The 15,044-nt window shown below is 44.9% G+C and overlaps 1 protein-coding gene across 2 annotated transcripts in view; it reads right to left on the bottom strand.

The window, feature by feature from the left end:
• CACNA2D4 (calcium voltage-gated channel auxiliary subunit alpha2delta 4) overlaps window positions 1-15,044 on the bottom strand; it is a 133,039-nt gene that overhangs the window by 101,153 nt on the left and 16,842 nt on the right. For both annotated transcript variants that reach the window (XM_054067780.1, XM_054067771.1), the window contains exons 6-10: window positions 13,858-13,989; window positions 12,740-12,800; window positions 11,986-12,136; window positions 8,464-8,538; window positions 7,128-7,217 (exon numbers count right to left, since the gene is read on the bottom strand). In XM_054067780.1, coding sequence (XP_053923755.1) covers window positions 7,128-7,217; window positions 8,464-8,538; window positions 11,986-12,136; window positions 12,740-12,800; window positions 13,858-13,989 — 509 coding nt within the window. The remainder of the gene's footprint in view (window positions 1-7,127; window positions 7,218-8,463; window positions 8,539-11,985; window positions 12,137-12,739; window positions 12,801-13,857; window positions 13,990-15,044) is intronic.

Here is a 15,044-nt window from a genome sequence, read left to right as displayed (position 1 = left end):
ACAGGAGGCTTTACAGAAGTAAAATAATATAGGAAAAATGAGTGCTGTGGAGGAAGGGTGCAATTCCCTGCTGCCTCACATCTTGCACAATCTCATTCGTTTATGCAAAATAACTGTTGACTGACCATAAACACTTCAATTCTGATTTGACAGCAATAACTGCAGCATTTTATGTCAGAAAATGTGAGAGGAAGGGGAAATCAGACTCGTTAGTTCAGGGTAAATCCATCAAACTGCCAAAAAATAGCAGAGAAAGGCAGGAACACATGAAAAAAGAAGGCTACCGGATAAAAACTGAAATATGTTATGAATGTGCCAAAAAAAGAGACTATACACTGTAAGGACAGATGACCTGTTTGTTATCTGTGCCTAAGTGATATTTAAGGTAGAGTGGAAGGACACTGGAATCTTGGTACAAATGTTGATGTGTTCCCAAGGACACGTGGAGAGGAATTGAAGAGGCGTGTTTCTTACGGGCAAGCCAGACCCTTCCTGTTCAGCCAGAAAGACCAACCTTTGAATGTTGCTTGTCTAGTGCTCCTGCAGAGCCATTTGCCCTCTCATACCCTCCAGTACACTGGCTTTAGAGGACCTTGCCTTCTGCAGCACCAACACAGGTTTTGAGTTAGCAGTCACCAGCAGAGGTAGCAGAGGATATCAAGGCACAAAAATGAGCAGCTACTTTGCCGCAGTTCCTAACTCATCGTCAGTGTGCACTTCTTCTTGCACAGCATCTCACTGCTTCTATGTTCTGAGCAAGGAAAAGTCTAATCAATGAAGGAAGATACAGAAACTGATGCAGAGTAAAAAAAACATGGAAAGAGGAAGATATGACAACTCTGCACAAGAGATTTAGGAGAGACAATAGCATGAGATGGAAATTGTGTGGGATACTAACTGAAGGGTGACTAAGATCATATCAAACAGCAGCAAATTAAAACGGGAGAAGTTTAAATAAGAGAATATATCTTATTATCTCATATCTTATATATCTTATAAATGAGGAAAAAGGTATCCAAGTGGCAAGACTGATTGCATAAAATAAAAGCAGGCGCTGGATGGCGGAACAAGAGCACAGAGTGTGAAGTGGGACTTTTAACATGTTTTAGGCTTCAATTCACAAGTCCTTTCTGATTTGGGAATGCTACATTAGGACAGAAGGCAAGCGCATTTACCAATAATGATGGTACTGTGGTTCCACTGCAGAATAACATCATGAACATTGATACTTGGAAGCCAGCTCCAAGTCCAGATTTCTCCAGTCATTTCACCACTCTTATAGTTACTTTTTTTGATTGTCCCTTATTATGAAATTACCAAGGTCAGTTCCAATACCACCATAATATCTCCTTCCACCATTGTTTATGTTATCAGTCCTGCCTCCTTCAGCAGTTCTCTTAATATCACTGAAGAACCTCTTACTCTACTGCAGTAAGTGTGGATTCAACATCTTCTAGATGACCACACATATGAATTCATCTCTCCCTGTTTCATGATAATCCCATTATTTGTATCACTAACCAGAATCAGTAGGTGATCATGAGAGAGAAAGGTGGTCCAACAGGGTCATTTCTGACTAACTGTTCTCAGGCAAAACATCCATGCAAACTACCGAATCAGGATGAGGTGACTGAGTGCTCTCCTCTTTCATATTACCGGATCAGCACATTCAGAAAGGAGACAAACTGTACCTCTGCTGCTCTGGTCATGCCAACCCAGCAGTGAGAATCTTTTGTGTCTTTCTCAGAGTCTCCAGAGTCTGGCATTTCCAGAGATCCAAAAAGCTTCTACACCTTGTTCAATGCAAAAATATCTAACAGTGCCAGCTAGAGTATAAGCGGAGCTCCAAGAAGGGTCAAAGCACATCGCCTTCCAGGCAAAGAGACTCAGGGCAAAGGCTGAGGATGCACAACAAGAACAAGCACAGGATACTCTTAGGTGCAAATCAAAGGGGAAAAGCAGTTGACATCCACAAGGGATTCTACTGCAGACCACTAGGCAGGAAAAAGACAAGGAGTCTCAAATGAGCTATTCCTAGGACAGGGATCAACTTTGTGTAGATTAGCAGAGAGAACGGCTGGTGCGAGCATCCATTAAGGAGGCACAGGCCTATGATGGTGTGGGAGGTGCTGTTAGAATGAGGTTCAGGTCACAGATATGGGAATCTTGTAGTTATGAAAGCAGCTTATTCCAGACTGTTGCAATCTACAATGTGTTTTGTTTATACAATTATTAAATTAACACTTATTTAAGGTCACCCACAATTTTGTCAAACTACTTAAGACAGCTCTTCATGTAGCTTACTTCAGGACTCATAATACTGAGATACTGAGAAATTAGATGCTGTACCAGAACCAGCAATCTCCTAATTACAGGAGTAGATAATATTTTCAAGAGGGAAAATGAGATCATCAGTGTCATAGAAACAGAGATTAAAAAGACAGATTTAGAAAACAAATGAACAAGAGGTAATCCCTGATTTTTAGTTCCTTTTGTGGCTGGCTGCAGCTGTAGCAAATGGTCTGACAGGATTCACATCAAGCTGTGAGCATAATTCCCTGCTCTGACTGAAGTCTCAGGAGCGTGAAAGAAGGGGAGATGAGGAACAAGATGTCTACAGAGCAAATGTCTGAAGAGATGCAACCTAGATCTGTAGTTGGTGAATGAGGCACAGAGCTACATATTCTCCTGTATAACTTTGGTCACATTGCCAAAAGTAACAGTCATGATCTAATTAATTCAGGGTCATAGTCTCTTGTACTCTCCTGTTTGCTCATTGCCATTTACTTTGCAGTTACAGCCTGGCACAGAGTTACTAGTGAAGCAATAAGCATAGCTCGGTGATGTGCAGGGATGCATGCTGATTATATACACATCTGGCCAGATGACTGAGCAGCCCCTCTCTGTCTCTTCTTGTTCCATTCTTATGCAGACCTGCCTCCAGAGTGGCCTCCAGAATTACTGAAAATCCAATCTTAGTTGAAAGTGTCTTTTTGGTAGCAAATTAGCAGTAGAGAAGGAAACAGAAGGGCAGTGAAGAAGAAACAAGAGATGGCATTAAGCAAAATGGCATAAACTGGTAAACAGGAAATCCTGAACTTTGCATATCCTGAAAAATATGCTGCAGAATCCAGGTCCATGAAAATGCAACTGGAATCAAGGGAAGACTTATGAATGTTCAGAGAAGAAGCAAGAAAGGGAGAAAAAGTGTACATTGCCAGATAACAAAAAACAGAGGGAAATGGTCAAGCCGAAACACTTTATAGCCTCCATACTTCATCATCAAAAGGACAATATTATAATGGCTGGGTACAAGCTGAAGTGATAAGAAATAACGAACAGAATGACTGAATTACAGACAGAGTCACAAAGTGGTAGCATTAAATAAAAAGTTAATTGAAAGCATTTGAATATCTTTGCTCAACAGGAAGGGAAAGAATTGTAGAAGGCGTTGCTGGACTACTTGCCTCATGGGCTGAGACCTGATTGGGACTGTATGAAAACCCAAAGGATGAAGAGGGAACCAGCAGAAAATGTGTTACAAGAAGAGAAGAAACTAGATGGGTAAATTGTCTTTAAACATCTAGCACTTTGCTAGAAAAATTACTAACACTGTCCTCCTGTGCATGTGCAAATGAAACGCTTTCCCACAGAAGTGGGGCATGAGAGGCCAAAACTTCCTTTGATTACCCACATGAGAAGGTGGGCTTATTGTTTTTATGACACCCGTTTGCTCAAGTTACACTGAATTTTATGGCTTACTGAAATCTAGTTTATGATCAGTGTCACTGTTTTTTCACCTGTAGCCATTTTACAGTGATTGACTCATAATTAGCCTCAAAATTTATGTAAGGTCTGAGTTCTGCAGCAAGTCAATGTACCATTAAAACAGCTTGGTGTTAAGAGGAGACATCATTCCAAAGTGTCTTTAGAGAGCAGAACCTGGGGTTTCTTTTCCACCACAGTGTCAGAAAAATAGCAGATTTCAAAATACTCTGAGTGAATCCTGGGAAAGGAGGACTCATAAAAGTCATAGATTTTGTGCTATCTAATCCTAAAAGATTTGTATGTAACAAATATATGGATGTATATATACTAGGATTAGGGATGTGTGTTTGCATATGTGTATATGTACACACATATCTGGCCTGTCTATAAAAAGTTATAAAGAACTTTACATTGAAAAGTATAGTCAGAGGCTCAAATACTGCACAGGAGCTGGAGAGGAATACTGGGGAGACAGATCAGCTGGATAAGAATTAACAACGTGACAGCATTTGAAGAAACATAACTGTTGTCTTAGGTTGTGTTAAAAGGACTATGGTGTGTAAAACAAGGAAGGTAATTATTCTGCTCTGCTTAGCACTTGATAGCACTCAGCTGCAGCACTTACATGCTGTTGGGAGGATGGTGTCTCAGGGAAGGCAGACAGAGTGCAAGCAGCCAACAGAAGAGCAGCAGCCAGAACAAAGAGTATAAATCCTACAGGAAAATGGTGAGAGGACAAGAGTGTGCCAAGCTTGTTGAAACAAAGATGGCAGTGAGCTAGACTAAAACTTGATAAACAAGAAAGGAGCTCAAAAGATAGCACTAGATGCCTGAAAGTTTTGAAGAACTCTGTAAATGTGTGCTTAAGACCACTTTTCCCTGGGATGCATATTTTATTGAAACCACTTGATCTGTTGCTAATTTGAAACAGAGCGTTTAAGTGGTTTATTGAGCATGGCAGAGAGGGGCAGAGGAGGCTCTGGCTAACTGTTCTCCTGAAGCTGTTCTGCAAATTACATCACAGATTAAAATACTCCCTGGCTAACCCAGAATGTAATGGAGGAAAACAAAGATAGTGGGACACTGTGCTCTTCTTCAACTCCTCTCTGCTACTCATACCTCACCGTGTAGGCCCCTACTGGGCTATTCATTTGAAAAGCAATTGGACTGAGGGGAATTACCAGGGAAATTTCGCAGTCATTTTCATTACAGATATTATTACTGGTTGTCTGTTGTAATCAGCAAAGCCTGTTTCATCAGTGTGATGTAGTAATTTTCATTTTCATTCTCTTGTGTATGCTCCTGTGAACAATAACAGGACAGTCTGTGAGGAACTGCTATGATTACAAGCTGAGAATGTGAATTTTGTCTGATGGGAAGGGGGTGGGCAATTCCACCAAGGTTTCCCCTTCTCCTGCCTGCATTACTATGTCAGTACAGATTTGTTTCAGGGCACTGATGGAACCTTTTTCTGCCTCTATTGCTGTTATAGATCTAAGAAGCTCTAGGAGAAGATTTCAGGGAATCCTTAAAGCATATGAACATTTGGCAGGTGGTACCATTTTGCCTTAAGCTGTGGTACTCGTAGAGCCTGGGGTTCTCCAGCTGGTGATATTAAGGTACTCTCTAAATGGGGCCTTACCAGGGAAGCTACAGTTTCGGGAATATTGCTGCAGGACAACAGGCACATTTCTACACAAGCATACAATGTATGTGCAGCCTCTGGTGCTGCCTTATGTGCACCGAGACACTATGTCTTTCTGAATGTCACTAGGCAGACAGGAATCCTGGGATGAGTCCGCAAAGTGACTTGCAGGAGGTCCTGAAGGTCTCCTGCTGCGTGTGCAGCCATCCCACAGCTGGTTGCAAACAAGAATCCCAGATGATTGCTTCAGCGACCTTGGACTGAGGTCCATTTTGCCAAAGAGGAGGCAATCATGGTACATGCTACAGCAAATGACATGCTGCAAGAAAGCTGTGACCAATGTTACTGGGAAAGAAAGCTGCATAGAAGAGATAGATAGCTGTTTGCACCTTCCTTTGATGACAAAATTACTGTTTCTGAAAAGACTGTTTCTGTTCTGTTTCATGGACAGCAGTTCCCAAGGTGCAGAGAAGCACAACACCAGCAGTCACAGAGAGAAGAGACACTTTTCTTTATCTACAAATGCTCAAAGAAAAAATGGTCAAATGCCCGAGTCAGTTGCCTCTCCCCAGATCTGAGTTGATAATGAAAGGCATCAGTGGAGCAACACCTCAACTTGAGTGAATAACTTCAGAAGGTTTTATCACCACTTATTACTCCTTCCCTGGTCATCTTGGTAAATATCTTCCCCCAAAGATGTTGAACCATTATTAATAGGAATGCCATCGGCCTGTTACTACAATGCCAAGGCTACACCACACTCTTCTCAGGCTATTATTAAAACCATTATGCTTCTATTGCCACTGACAATTCAGCTCAGCTACCACCAACCCTGGGTTCAACTCTGATTGTGCTTACACAGACATAAATTAGCAGCAGTATTACAATAGCCAAACTTAAACTTTCACTTTGTAAAATAAATAAGATTGAAAATCCTTCCCAAGGGTGTCAACACCATCATTATGGCCACTAGCATAGTACCATGTACATATTTTTGTCAGCAGTATAGGCATTGGCATCTTTATGCCAATCCCGCTACAGACAGTGCCATGAAGAGGTAGAGGTGTTCAGCTGCTTCTTTGTTCTCTTTTTCTTTTTTAACATTCCTTAAGAAACAGAGTTAAATGTTTACCTCCATGGTACTGAAGTCCCAATTGTTCACATAGGGCAGTGAATTGTTTACAATTCTTATCACAGGACATGATCAGACTGACTGATTAATTCTCCTCTGTCTGTAAATTCTTCCCCAAGCACTGATACTCAGCCAAGTGACATTGAAATATATCTGAAGCCTGAGAATAGCCTTTTACATCTTCATCATCAGCTCCTTACAAAGGCTCACTAATAGCATTACTTATGACCAGAATTATTGCCCTCAGCTGATCAGTTGTATTTTATTGCTACCATATATAAACAAGGTGCCTGGGTGTGAGGCTCATTAAGGAAATACTCATGGGGCCACAGCCTCCCCAGCTCCTGATCCCTGCTGGGCACGGATTGGCAGCGTTGAGGCATCACACACAAACCAACATCTCCACGAAGCTGGGTCACCCCTGCACACCACTTGTTGTAAATTTGGGTTCCATGAGATCAGCTCATATTGCCTCCCCTGCAGCACTGTGAGGGATGTGCCAAGACATTAGATGTAGAAGGGAAATTAGAGGTGGACAAGGACACTTGTGCCTGGTGCAAGCATCAACACCGACTCTCTTACCTCCCTCAGGATTTTGAAGGACTCTGTCAAAGCCTTGTTCACAGTCCCCACTCCTTTTGCCTGCAGTTCGTCTACCAGTTGCTTGAAGTGCTGGCAAGGAGAAAGGGGGAAAAGGCAGCCATGAGTTGCAGGTAGGGTGCATTCTGGGACCAAGGGAGGAAAGGGGAACTTGGAAAATCTGTGCCATTGGACTCCTGATACATCACCACTGCTGTCAGGGCAGTGCAGCACTGTAATGGATGGAGGCAAGAAAGTCAAGTGGCCACTCCATTGGTGTGCCTTCATGTCACACGCCTTTGCTCACACACCCAAGGCACAACAGCATTTCTCAGTTTGTGGGCTGCAAACCACTGGCAGTACATGAAGTCTAATGAAAGGGACAAAACTATCAGAAATTTGACTTTTCCTTATCCACTCCTTCAGGAAAAAAAAAAAAAATTCCTGTACATGCAAGAGCAACAGGATTAGGAAAGAGGAAAAAAGTCGAATGCATGTCTCCTATTTAAGAGACATTGATCTGGTTGTAAACAAAACCCCCAGAGAATATGTTCTGCAAGTTAATGTCTAAAAAGGCTTAGGGATCCTTTGGGAAACTTCAGGAGACATCACTCTTTGCAGCCATACTCCATGACCCAGGGCTGAGCTGGGAAAGAGATCTGAAGAGAAATATGGTTGTTGAAGACATGGAGGGATGTGCTGCCTCTGTGGTTTTAATATATAGAGAAAAAGGAAGGAAAACCCCCCAAAACCAGTAAGAAGATGTAAAATGTAAGATGTAAAAATACAAGGCAGCCCAGAGGGTGGTGGAGCAGCCGGATGAAGGCTGAATGCCTCAGGGCTGCTGAGCCCTCCTAGATCAGAGCAGCAAAACCCCTCATCAGAGAAGTCTTGCTGAAAGTCCACCCTGGTGAAGGATCAGGCCAGGCTGAGAATGTGTTCACCAAGAAAGGGATGATTTTTATCTTTTCTGAGGGCTGAGGATGTAAGGTTTCAGAAACAGAGAACCTTGGCACTCTGCACTCTGTTTTTCCACAGCAGCACGAGTTTTCCACTCTTGCTCTGGTTGCAGTGGTGCACACTGCTGTGACGCAGGGAAGCTGGTTGCTGGCATTTAGCCAACCAGCTGACCCTATGTTGCAGTGGCTTCGTGCAAGCAAAGGTGAACCAAGGACCCAGCACACACCACTGAACTGGGGCTTGTTTCTGAAATGCACGCCCACATGCTTCTGGGAGGTGACTGTTTCTTGTCCCTGGTGTTTCATATCACAGCATCTTAACCCAATGTACTACAATAAGAGAACCAGGTGAATAGCATCGATAGGAGTCTGGTACTCACCTCTCTGTTATCTCTGTCTGCTTGGACCAGGATACCTTTAAAACAGGGTTCGATAAAATGGACATAATCGTTGTACTGCAAAAGAAAATAAAAAGAAAGGGATGGAAAGGGAGAAAATTCACAAAATGGATTCATGTACTAGGTGACTGTTCAGAATATAGTATGGTGCATTATGCCACTTATACATATTTCCCTTAAGAACTGTTTGTAGTGATGATGGCAAATTATAATTTTGATAACTCTTGTATTTGTTTAATTAATGAGCTAATTATGGTGCTTTGATGAGTACTATCTGGGCATACCTACACATACAAAGTTACTTTTTTTCACTTGCATTGTAGATAATTACTTTGAACTGTTAGCTTGTGCCCCTGGCCTTGTTTCTGGCACTATTTGCACAAATTTTGACTTTGAGACTTATGAGTCCCCAGACACCAGCTGAACCTTGCAAGTGGTTTTGTAGCCTACTGCCTGATGCCTCCGCTGCACAGCTGAATGGCAGCGTATCAAGTTACCACACAGCCACCAAACTGTGGTAATTTAGTGGGGCGTATGCTTCTAGCCCGATACATACATGGCATAAAACATGCTAATGTAAACATTTTTCCTGCAGGGTTCAGAAGAGCATAATTCATAAGACCATGGTTGTCAGACCATTGATGCTCAGCTCATCAATAGGAGCTGAAGTCAGACTATAATGTGCCTGAGCCAGTAGGTTCTTAAGTACAGTAAGGGAAAATATTTATTATATGCTTTATCTCAGATTGGTTTTGAAGAATAGAGGATATTTCAAACTCCTTAATGTTTTCCCTCCATTTTTCTGCCAACACTGTTCACTCTTCCATCTATCCAGCTATATAAAGACATACCTGTCACCACTGGGGTTTCTAACTATCTTACACAATAAGAAGCAGTCAACAAAATTAGACTTCGCATGTCAGTGACCATGCCCTGACAAAGTTTTATAGAAAGGAGCCTGGAGAAAAAGATAGTGCTTAAATTAGCTTTGAAAATTAAGATGTGAGCAGCCATTTGCCTTTAAACTTGTGCCACTGCCCCCCAGTCTTGGTGTGGATCATAGAAAAGTTTTTCTTTCTGTGGGCAGTGGTGGTGGTTCCCTGTGGGTGACCAGTCCATCCTCATCTGGGCCAAGGCTTAAAAACGGAAAGAGTCACAGAATCACAGAATGACTTGAGTTGGAAGGGTCTCACAAGGATCATCAAGTCCAACTCTTATCCCTGCACAGGAAAACCCACAAATTTCAAATTTATATGATGTGTCTGAGGGTGTTGTCCAAATGCTTCTGGAATATTGTCAGGCTTGGTGCGATGACTGCTTCCCTGGGGAACTGTTCCAATACTCCACCACCCTCTGAGAGAGGAACCTTTTCATAGTATCCAACCTAAACTAACCTGATCACCTTCTATGACAAAATCACTCAACTACTGGATGGGGGAAAGGCTGTGGATGTAGTCTTCTTGGACTTCAGTAAAGCCTTTGACACAGTTTCTCACAGCATTCTGCTTCAGAAACTGTCAGCCTCTGGCCTGGACAGGCGCACACTCTCCTGGGTTGAAAACTGGTTGGATGGCCGGGCCCAGAGAGTGGTGGTCAATGGAGTTAACTCCAGCTGGAGGCCAGTCACAAGTGGAGTTCCTCAGGGCTCAGTACTGGGTCCAGCTCTGTTCAATGTCTTTATCAATGACCTGGATGAAGGCATTGAGTGCACCCTCAGCAAGTTTGCAGATGACACTAAGCTGGGAGGAAGTGTCGACCTGCTGGAGGGTAGGGAGGCTCTGCAAAGGGATCTGAACAGGCTGGACTGCTGGGCCGAGACCAATGGGATGAGGTTTAACAAGACCAAATGCCGGGTCCTGCACTTGGGGCACAACAACCCTATGCAGCGCTACAGACTGGGGGAAGAATGGCTGGAGAGCTGCACGGAAGAGAAGGACCTGGGGGTGCTGGTTGACAGCCGACTGAATATGAGCCAGCAGTGTGCCCAGGTGGCCAAGAAGGCCAATGGCATCTTGGCTTGTATCAGAAATGGGGTCACCAGCAGGTCCAGGGAGGTTATTCTCCCTCTGTACTCGGCACTGGTGAGACCGCACCTCGAATACTGTGTTCAGTTCTGGGCCCCTCACCACAAGAAGGATGTTGAGGCTCTGGAGCGTGTCCAGAGAAGAGCAACAAAGCTGGTGAGGGGGCTGGAGAACAAGTCTTATGAGGAGCGGCTGAGAGAGCTGGGGTTGTTTAGCCTGGAGAAGAGGAGGCTGAGGGGAGACCTTATTACTCTCTACAACTACCTGAAAGGAGGTTGTGGAGAGGAGGGAGCTGGCCTCTTCTCCCAAGTGACAGGGGACAGGACTAGAGGGAATGGCCTGAAGCTCCGTCAGGGGAGGTTCAGGTTGGATATCAGAAAAAAATTCTTCACAGTAAGAGTCATTGGGTACTGGAACAGGCTGCCCAGGGAGGTGGTCGAGTCGCCTTCCCTGGAGGTGTTTAAGGAACGGTTGGATGAAGTACTTAGGGACATGGTTTAGGGAGTGTTAGGAACGGTTGGACTCGATGATCCAATGGGTCCTTTCCAACCTTGTGATTCTGTGATTCTGTGATTCTGTGATTCTAAACCTCCCTGGCACATCTTCCTGCTATTCACTCGGGTCCTATCATTGGTCACCAGAAAGAAGAGATCAGTTTTATATCCTTTTTCTACTGCAGCACCCAAAACTGCACAGAGTACTGAAGGTGGGGCTGCACCAATGCGGAGTGGAGCGGGAGAATCACCTTGCTTGATAAGCTAGCAGTGCTGTGCTGGATGCATACCAGGACACGGTCAGCCCTCTTGGCTGCCAGGGCACTGCTGGCTCATGTTCAACTTGCCGTTGACCAAAACCCCAAGATCCCTTCCCACAGGGCTGCTCTCAAACCTATCGCTCTCAAGTCCGTATGTATATCCAGGGTTGCTGTGTATCAGGTGCAAACCCCATTTGCTCTTGTTAAACTTCATGGGGTTGGCAATTTCCCAGCTCTCCAATACATCTAGATCCCTCTGCAGGGCCTCTTTGCCCTCATGAGTGTCAACAGCTTCTCCCAGTTTCATGTCATCAGTGAACTTGGTTAGTACACTTGAGCCCTGCATTCAGGTCGTCTATGAAGGTATTAAAGAGTACTGGTCCTAAGGAGGATCCCTGCAGAACGCTGCTAGTGACTGGTCACCAGTCTGATGTAACTTCACTCGCTATGACCCTTTGAGCCCAACTCAAAGGCCAATTGTTCACCCACTACATTATGCGTTTATTCAGCTGTATGCTGGACATTTTGTTTAGGAGGATACTGAGAGAGACAGAAAGATTACATCAACTCGTCTTCCTTGGTCAGCGAGGTGGGCTACCTTGTCATGGAAACAGTACTAAGCCTTGTAGTTACGCCACTGTAGCACCTGTAGTTTACTAAGGAGACTGAAGAGTCAGTATGAGGCACAAATACGACAACTCAGCACTGGAAATGGGACATACTTACTGCAATGATGTTGACAAAGTCATTTTCTCCCAGCGTATCTAAAATGGTGACTATGGTGTGTTTGGCAATGGTCATCCGCAGGCCCTTCATGCTCCCACTGACATCCACAATGATGACAATGTCCTTGGGAGAGGTGGCTGCTTGGATGTACCTTTATAACCACAAAAATACAGGGAAGCAATGTGAGCATACAAGAGAGAGGAACACTGGACGTGATGCTGTAACACGATACTCGCACCAGCATAACACGTGCTGCGAGCATGGCTATACAGCAGGGTCAGACTGGGCATGCAGCGGAGCTCTTCCTACCAACCTACTTTTCCCACTGGCCTCAGCATCTCAATTCCTCCACTGGTAAGTGCTGGGCCTGCTGTAGATGTATGGCCAGACTCAGATGGCTTGAATAACTAAAACCTCTTTTAGCCATGTTGAGTGGGCTGAGTAAATGCCCCACGTTTCTGGAGTTTGAACAGCCCCATCCCTTTGGTTGCAGAATTATAAGGAGGCTGGAACAGAGGGATACACTGGTGGAGATTTCTATGTAGCACATGTTAGATGCCATATGGAAAGATGGTACTGGCAGGTGGTAGGGCTGCCTAACCTGCTATTGCCATGGTTTATGTACCACTCTTCTCTCGCAGGAGCAGCATGGGGCAATAACTGACAATCAGCAACTCACCGAGGTGTCGCTTTGGAAAAGAGAGTGAGAGGAGAACCGAAAGGTGCTTTGACCAGGTCTTTCTAAAATTCTTACCAGCCACGATTCCTACAGTCAAAGGAGATGACTCCATTCTCGTCTGGTAACCACTTTATTCCTGAAGGGAGCAGCAAAAGGAGCAATCAACACACATAGACTGACAGGTATTTGCTTCCCACTCCGCAGGCACCCACACTTCTGCTGCTCACCACGGAGACCTGGCTACCCCGTGAGGGCATGAAGGTCTGGCCAGTGATAGGAGGGGCTGTTCTGCAGAAATACAAGCAGGACTGCATGCTCTTTGGCAATTCTTAGTGAACTGTTTATTACATTTCTATTAAAAATATACCTAGATATAGTCTGTTCCAACTTGGGGAGCAATTGCACTTAGTTTGAACTTTCTGGCACTTTGATGCAGTTCTCAACAACATCCTTTGCTCCCCAAGGATGATTAAGAGCCTAAAAAAACAGCGATAGTGACAGGGATGTGTCCCAGATTCCCTGCTAAAGGCTCCGTTCACAGCCATCTCTGCTTTCCTCTTCTACAACACGTGACAAGTCACAGAACGAGGGCATGCAGCCATCTGACGAAGTAGCCACCAGACCAAGTTACAGCTGTGGAGGATCTCGTGGATTCCTCCGAGCACAGGGCCTCCCTCTTGTGCTGTGACCTTATGTGTCACTCGCAGCTGGCGCGTGGATAAACAAGTCAGGCTGACCAGCTGCATCTGCCATGTGTGGCCTCAGAGATGGAGAGCGGCTGTAGCTGCCACTAAAAAAACACAGGGAAGCATTAGGCAGGGAGCCCTCCTGCAGCCTCCACACCCTGCCTGTCAGATTTGCAGGTCCTGCCATGGTGTTTTGTGAGGTTTTTGGAGGGCAGCCTTTCTGAGTCACAACCCTGCAAGCCAGCCTCTCTGGTGTTGCAAGGGCAACATGCCCTGGGGGCTGATCCACTTGGGGAAAAAAGGGTCTATGCTTGCTGTGGACAATGTTCCTTCACCCTAAGTAGCAGCAGCAGCCCATGTACTGAGTATTTTGCTCACTGCACCCTGCCCTTCATGGCGACACACCGCCCCTAGCCTTCCCACACTGGGCTCTTCCACGGCACAAACTCTGTCCTGCAAGACTATTCTGTTGCGCTAAAAGAGTGAAGGTGATCTGAGCCCTTTTACCTGGATAGAGCCTGAAGAATCCAGTGGAGCTGCCAAAGTACTGCCAGGTCAGCGTGGGATCCCTTTCGAAGTTGTCCACAAAAATAGGATTCAAGGCTTCTGACATGTAAACACCATTCAGGATGGCAGGGTCTGTGGGGGAAAGAATAGGAAATGGGGGGAAAAATGTGTACAAAAGAGGGGGAGGACATTCGCCATCCCTGATGGAGGAGGGGGACAGGAACAAAGGCAAGTCCAGGAGGAATGCATTGGATACATCATTCAAGTAAATCCTGGAGAGTTGGCCACTACAGGTGATCTCAGCTTTGTAATACACTGCTACCTCATTTCTTTCTCTGGTCTTGTCTGCCCTTGGTTATTACATCTGGTTGGAAGAAGGCTCCAAGAGACCCAGGAAAACAAGCACAGTGCTGAGCGCAACAGGCATAGCACACAGACAGGACTCAGCTGCTACCTAAGAGGGGATATGTGGCTGTTACAAGGCAACTGTCTGATGCACCACTTAGGGAAATAGCCTTTCTACAAAGAATGTTTACATTTATGCTAGCTGTAATTACCTAAGACAGAGGAGCTTTAGGTTTTACATGCCATTTCCCTCTCTCTTGCTCACTCTCCTCTTTTCCACAACAAGTCTTCTTTTCTTCTTCGCCTGCCCTTGCTTTCATAAAGCTGAGCTGTCCTCCCGTGACCCTGTTCTCATCAGGATCAATAGAAAGTTGCAGATTTGCAAGAACCTGGAAGAGGCAGTGTATATTTGATGTCCGTGTTGACTCATTGCCTCAGGAGACCAAACAGAGCAGCAGCAATAGAAACAGGGAATTATAAGACACTGGTCATTCTAGGATTAACTGCATTAATGTTGAAAGGGATGAGAATCTGACCTACCACTTCCTCTTTAGTCACTTTACTAAAGGCAGTTTTGGTCAAAATAGGGGAAAAATTGAACTGTGACTCCCCAGAGATGAGGCCAAAGTAACTCATGCAGGAAGGGAGCCAGAAGAGCTGTAGAGAGCCAGGCTTCCTGCTGTCTGCAAGAGAAGGGGTGAGTACTGCCAGGCACTTCTCCTGGGTGAAGCACTGGGCATGGAAGCAGCCTTTCTCTTCCTCCATCTCTTGGTGATCCTCCAGGCAGAGCCAGAGCCATTGGATGGGTTTTGTCTCTCTGTACAGACCACAAATTAGCTAGC

This window comes from Cuculus canorus, chromosome 1 (genome assembly GCF_017976375.1).
Source record: "Cuculus canorus isolate bCucCan1 chromosome 1, bCucCan1.pri, whole genome shotgun sequence".
NCBI lineage: Eukaryota > Metazoa > Chordata > Aves > Cuculiformes > Cuculidae > Cuculus > Cuculus canorus.
Note: the sequence above shows the minus strand (reverse complement) of the source record. Positions and strands in the feature narration are given on the sequence as shown.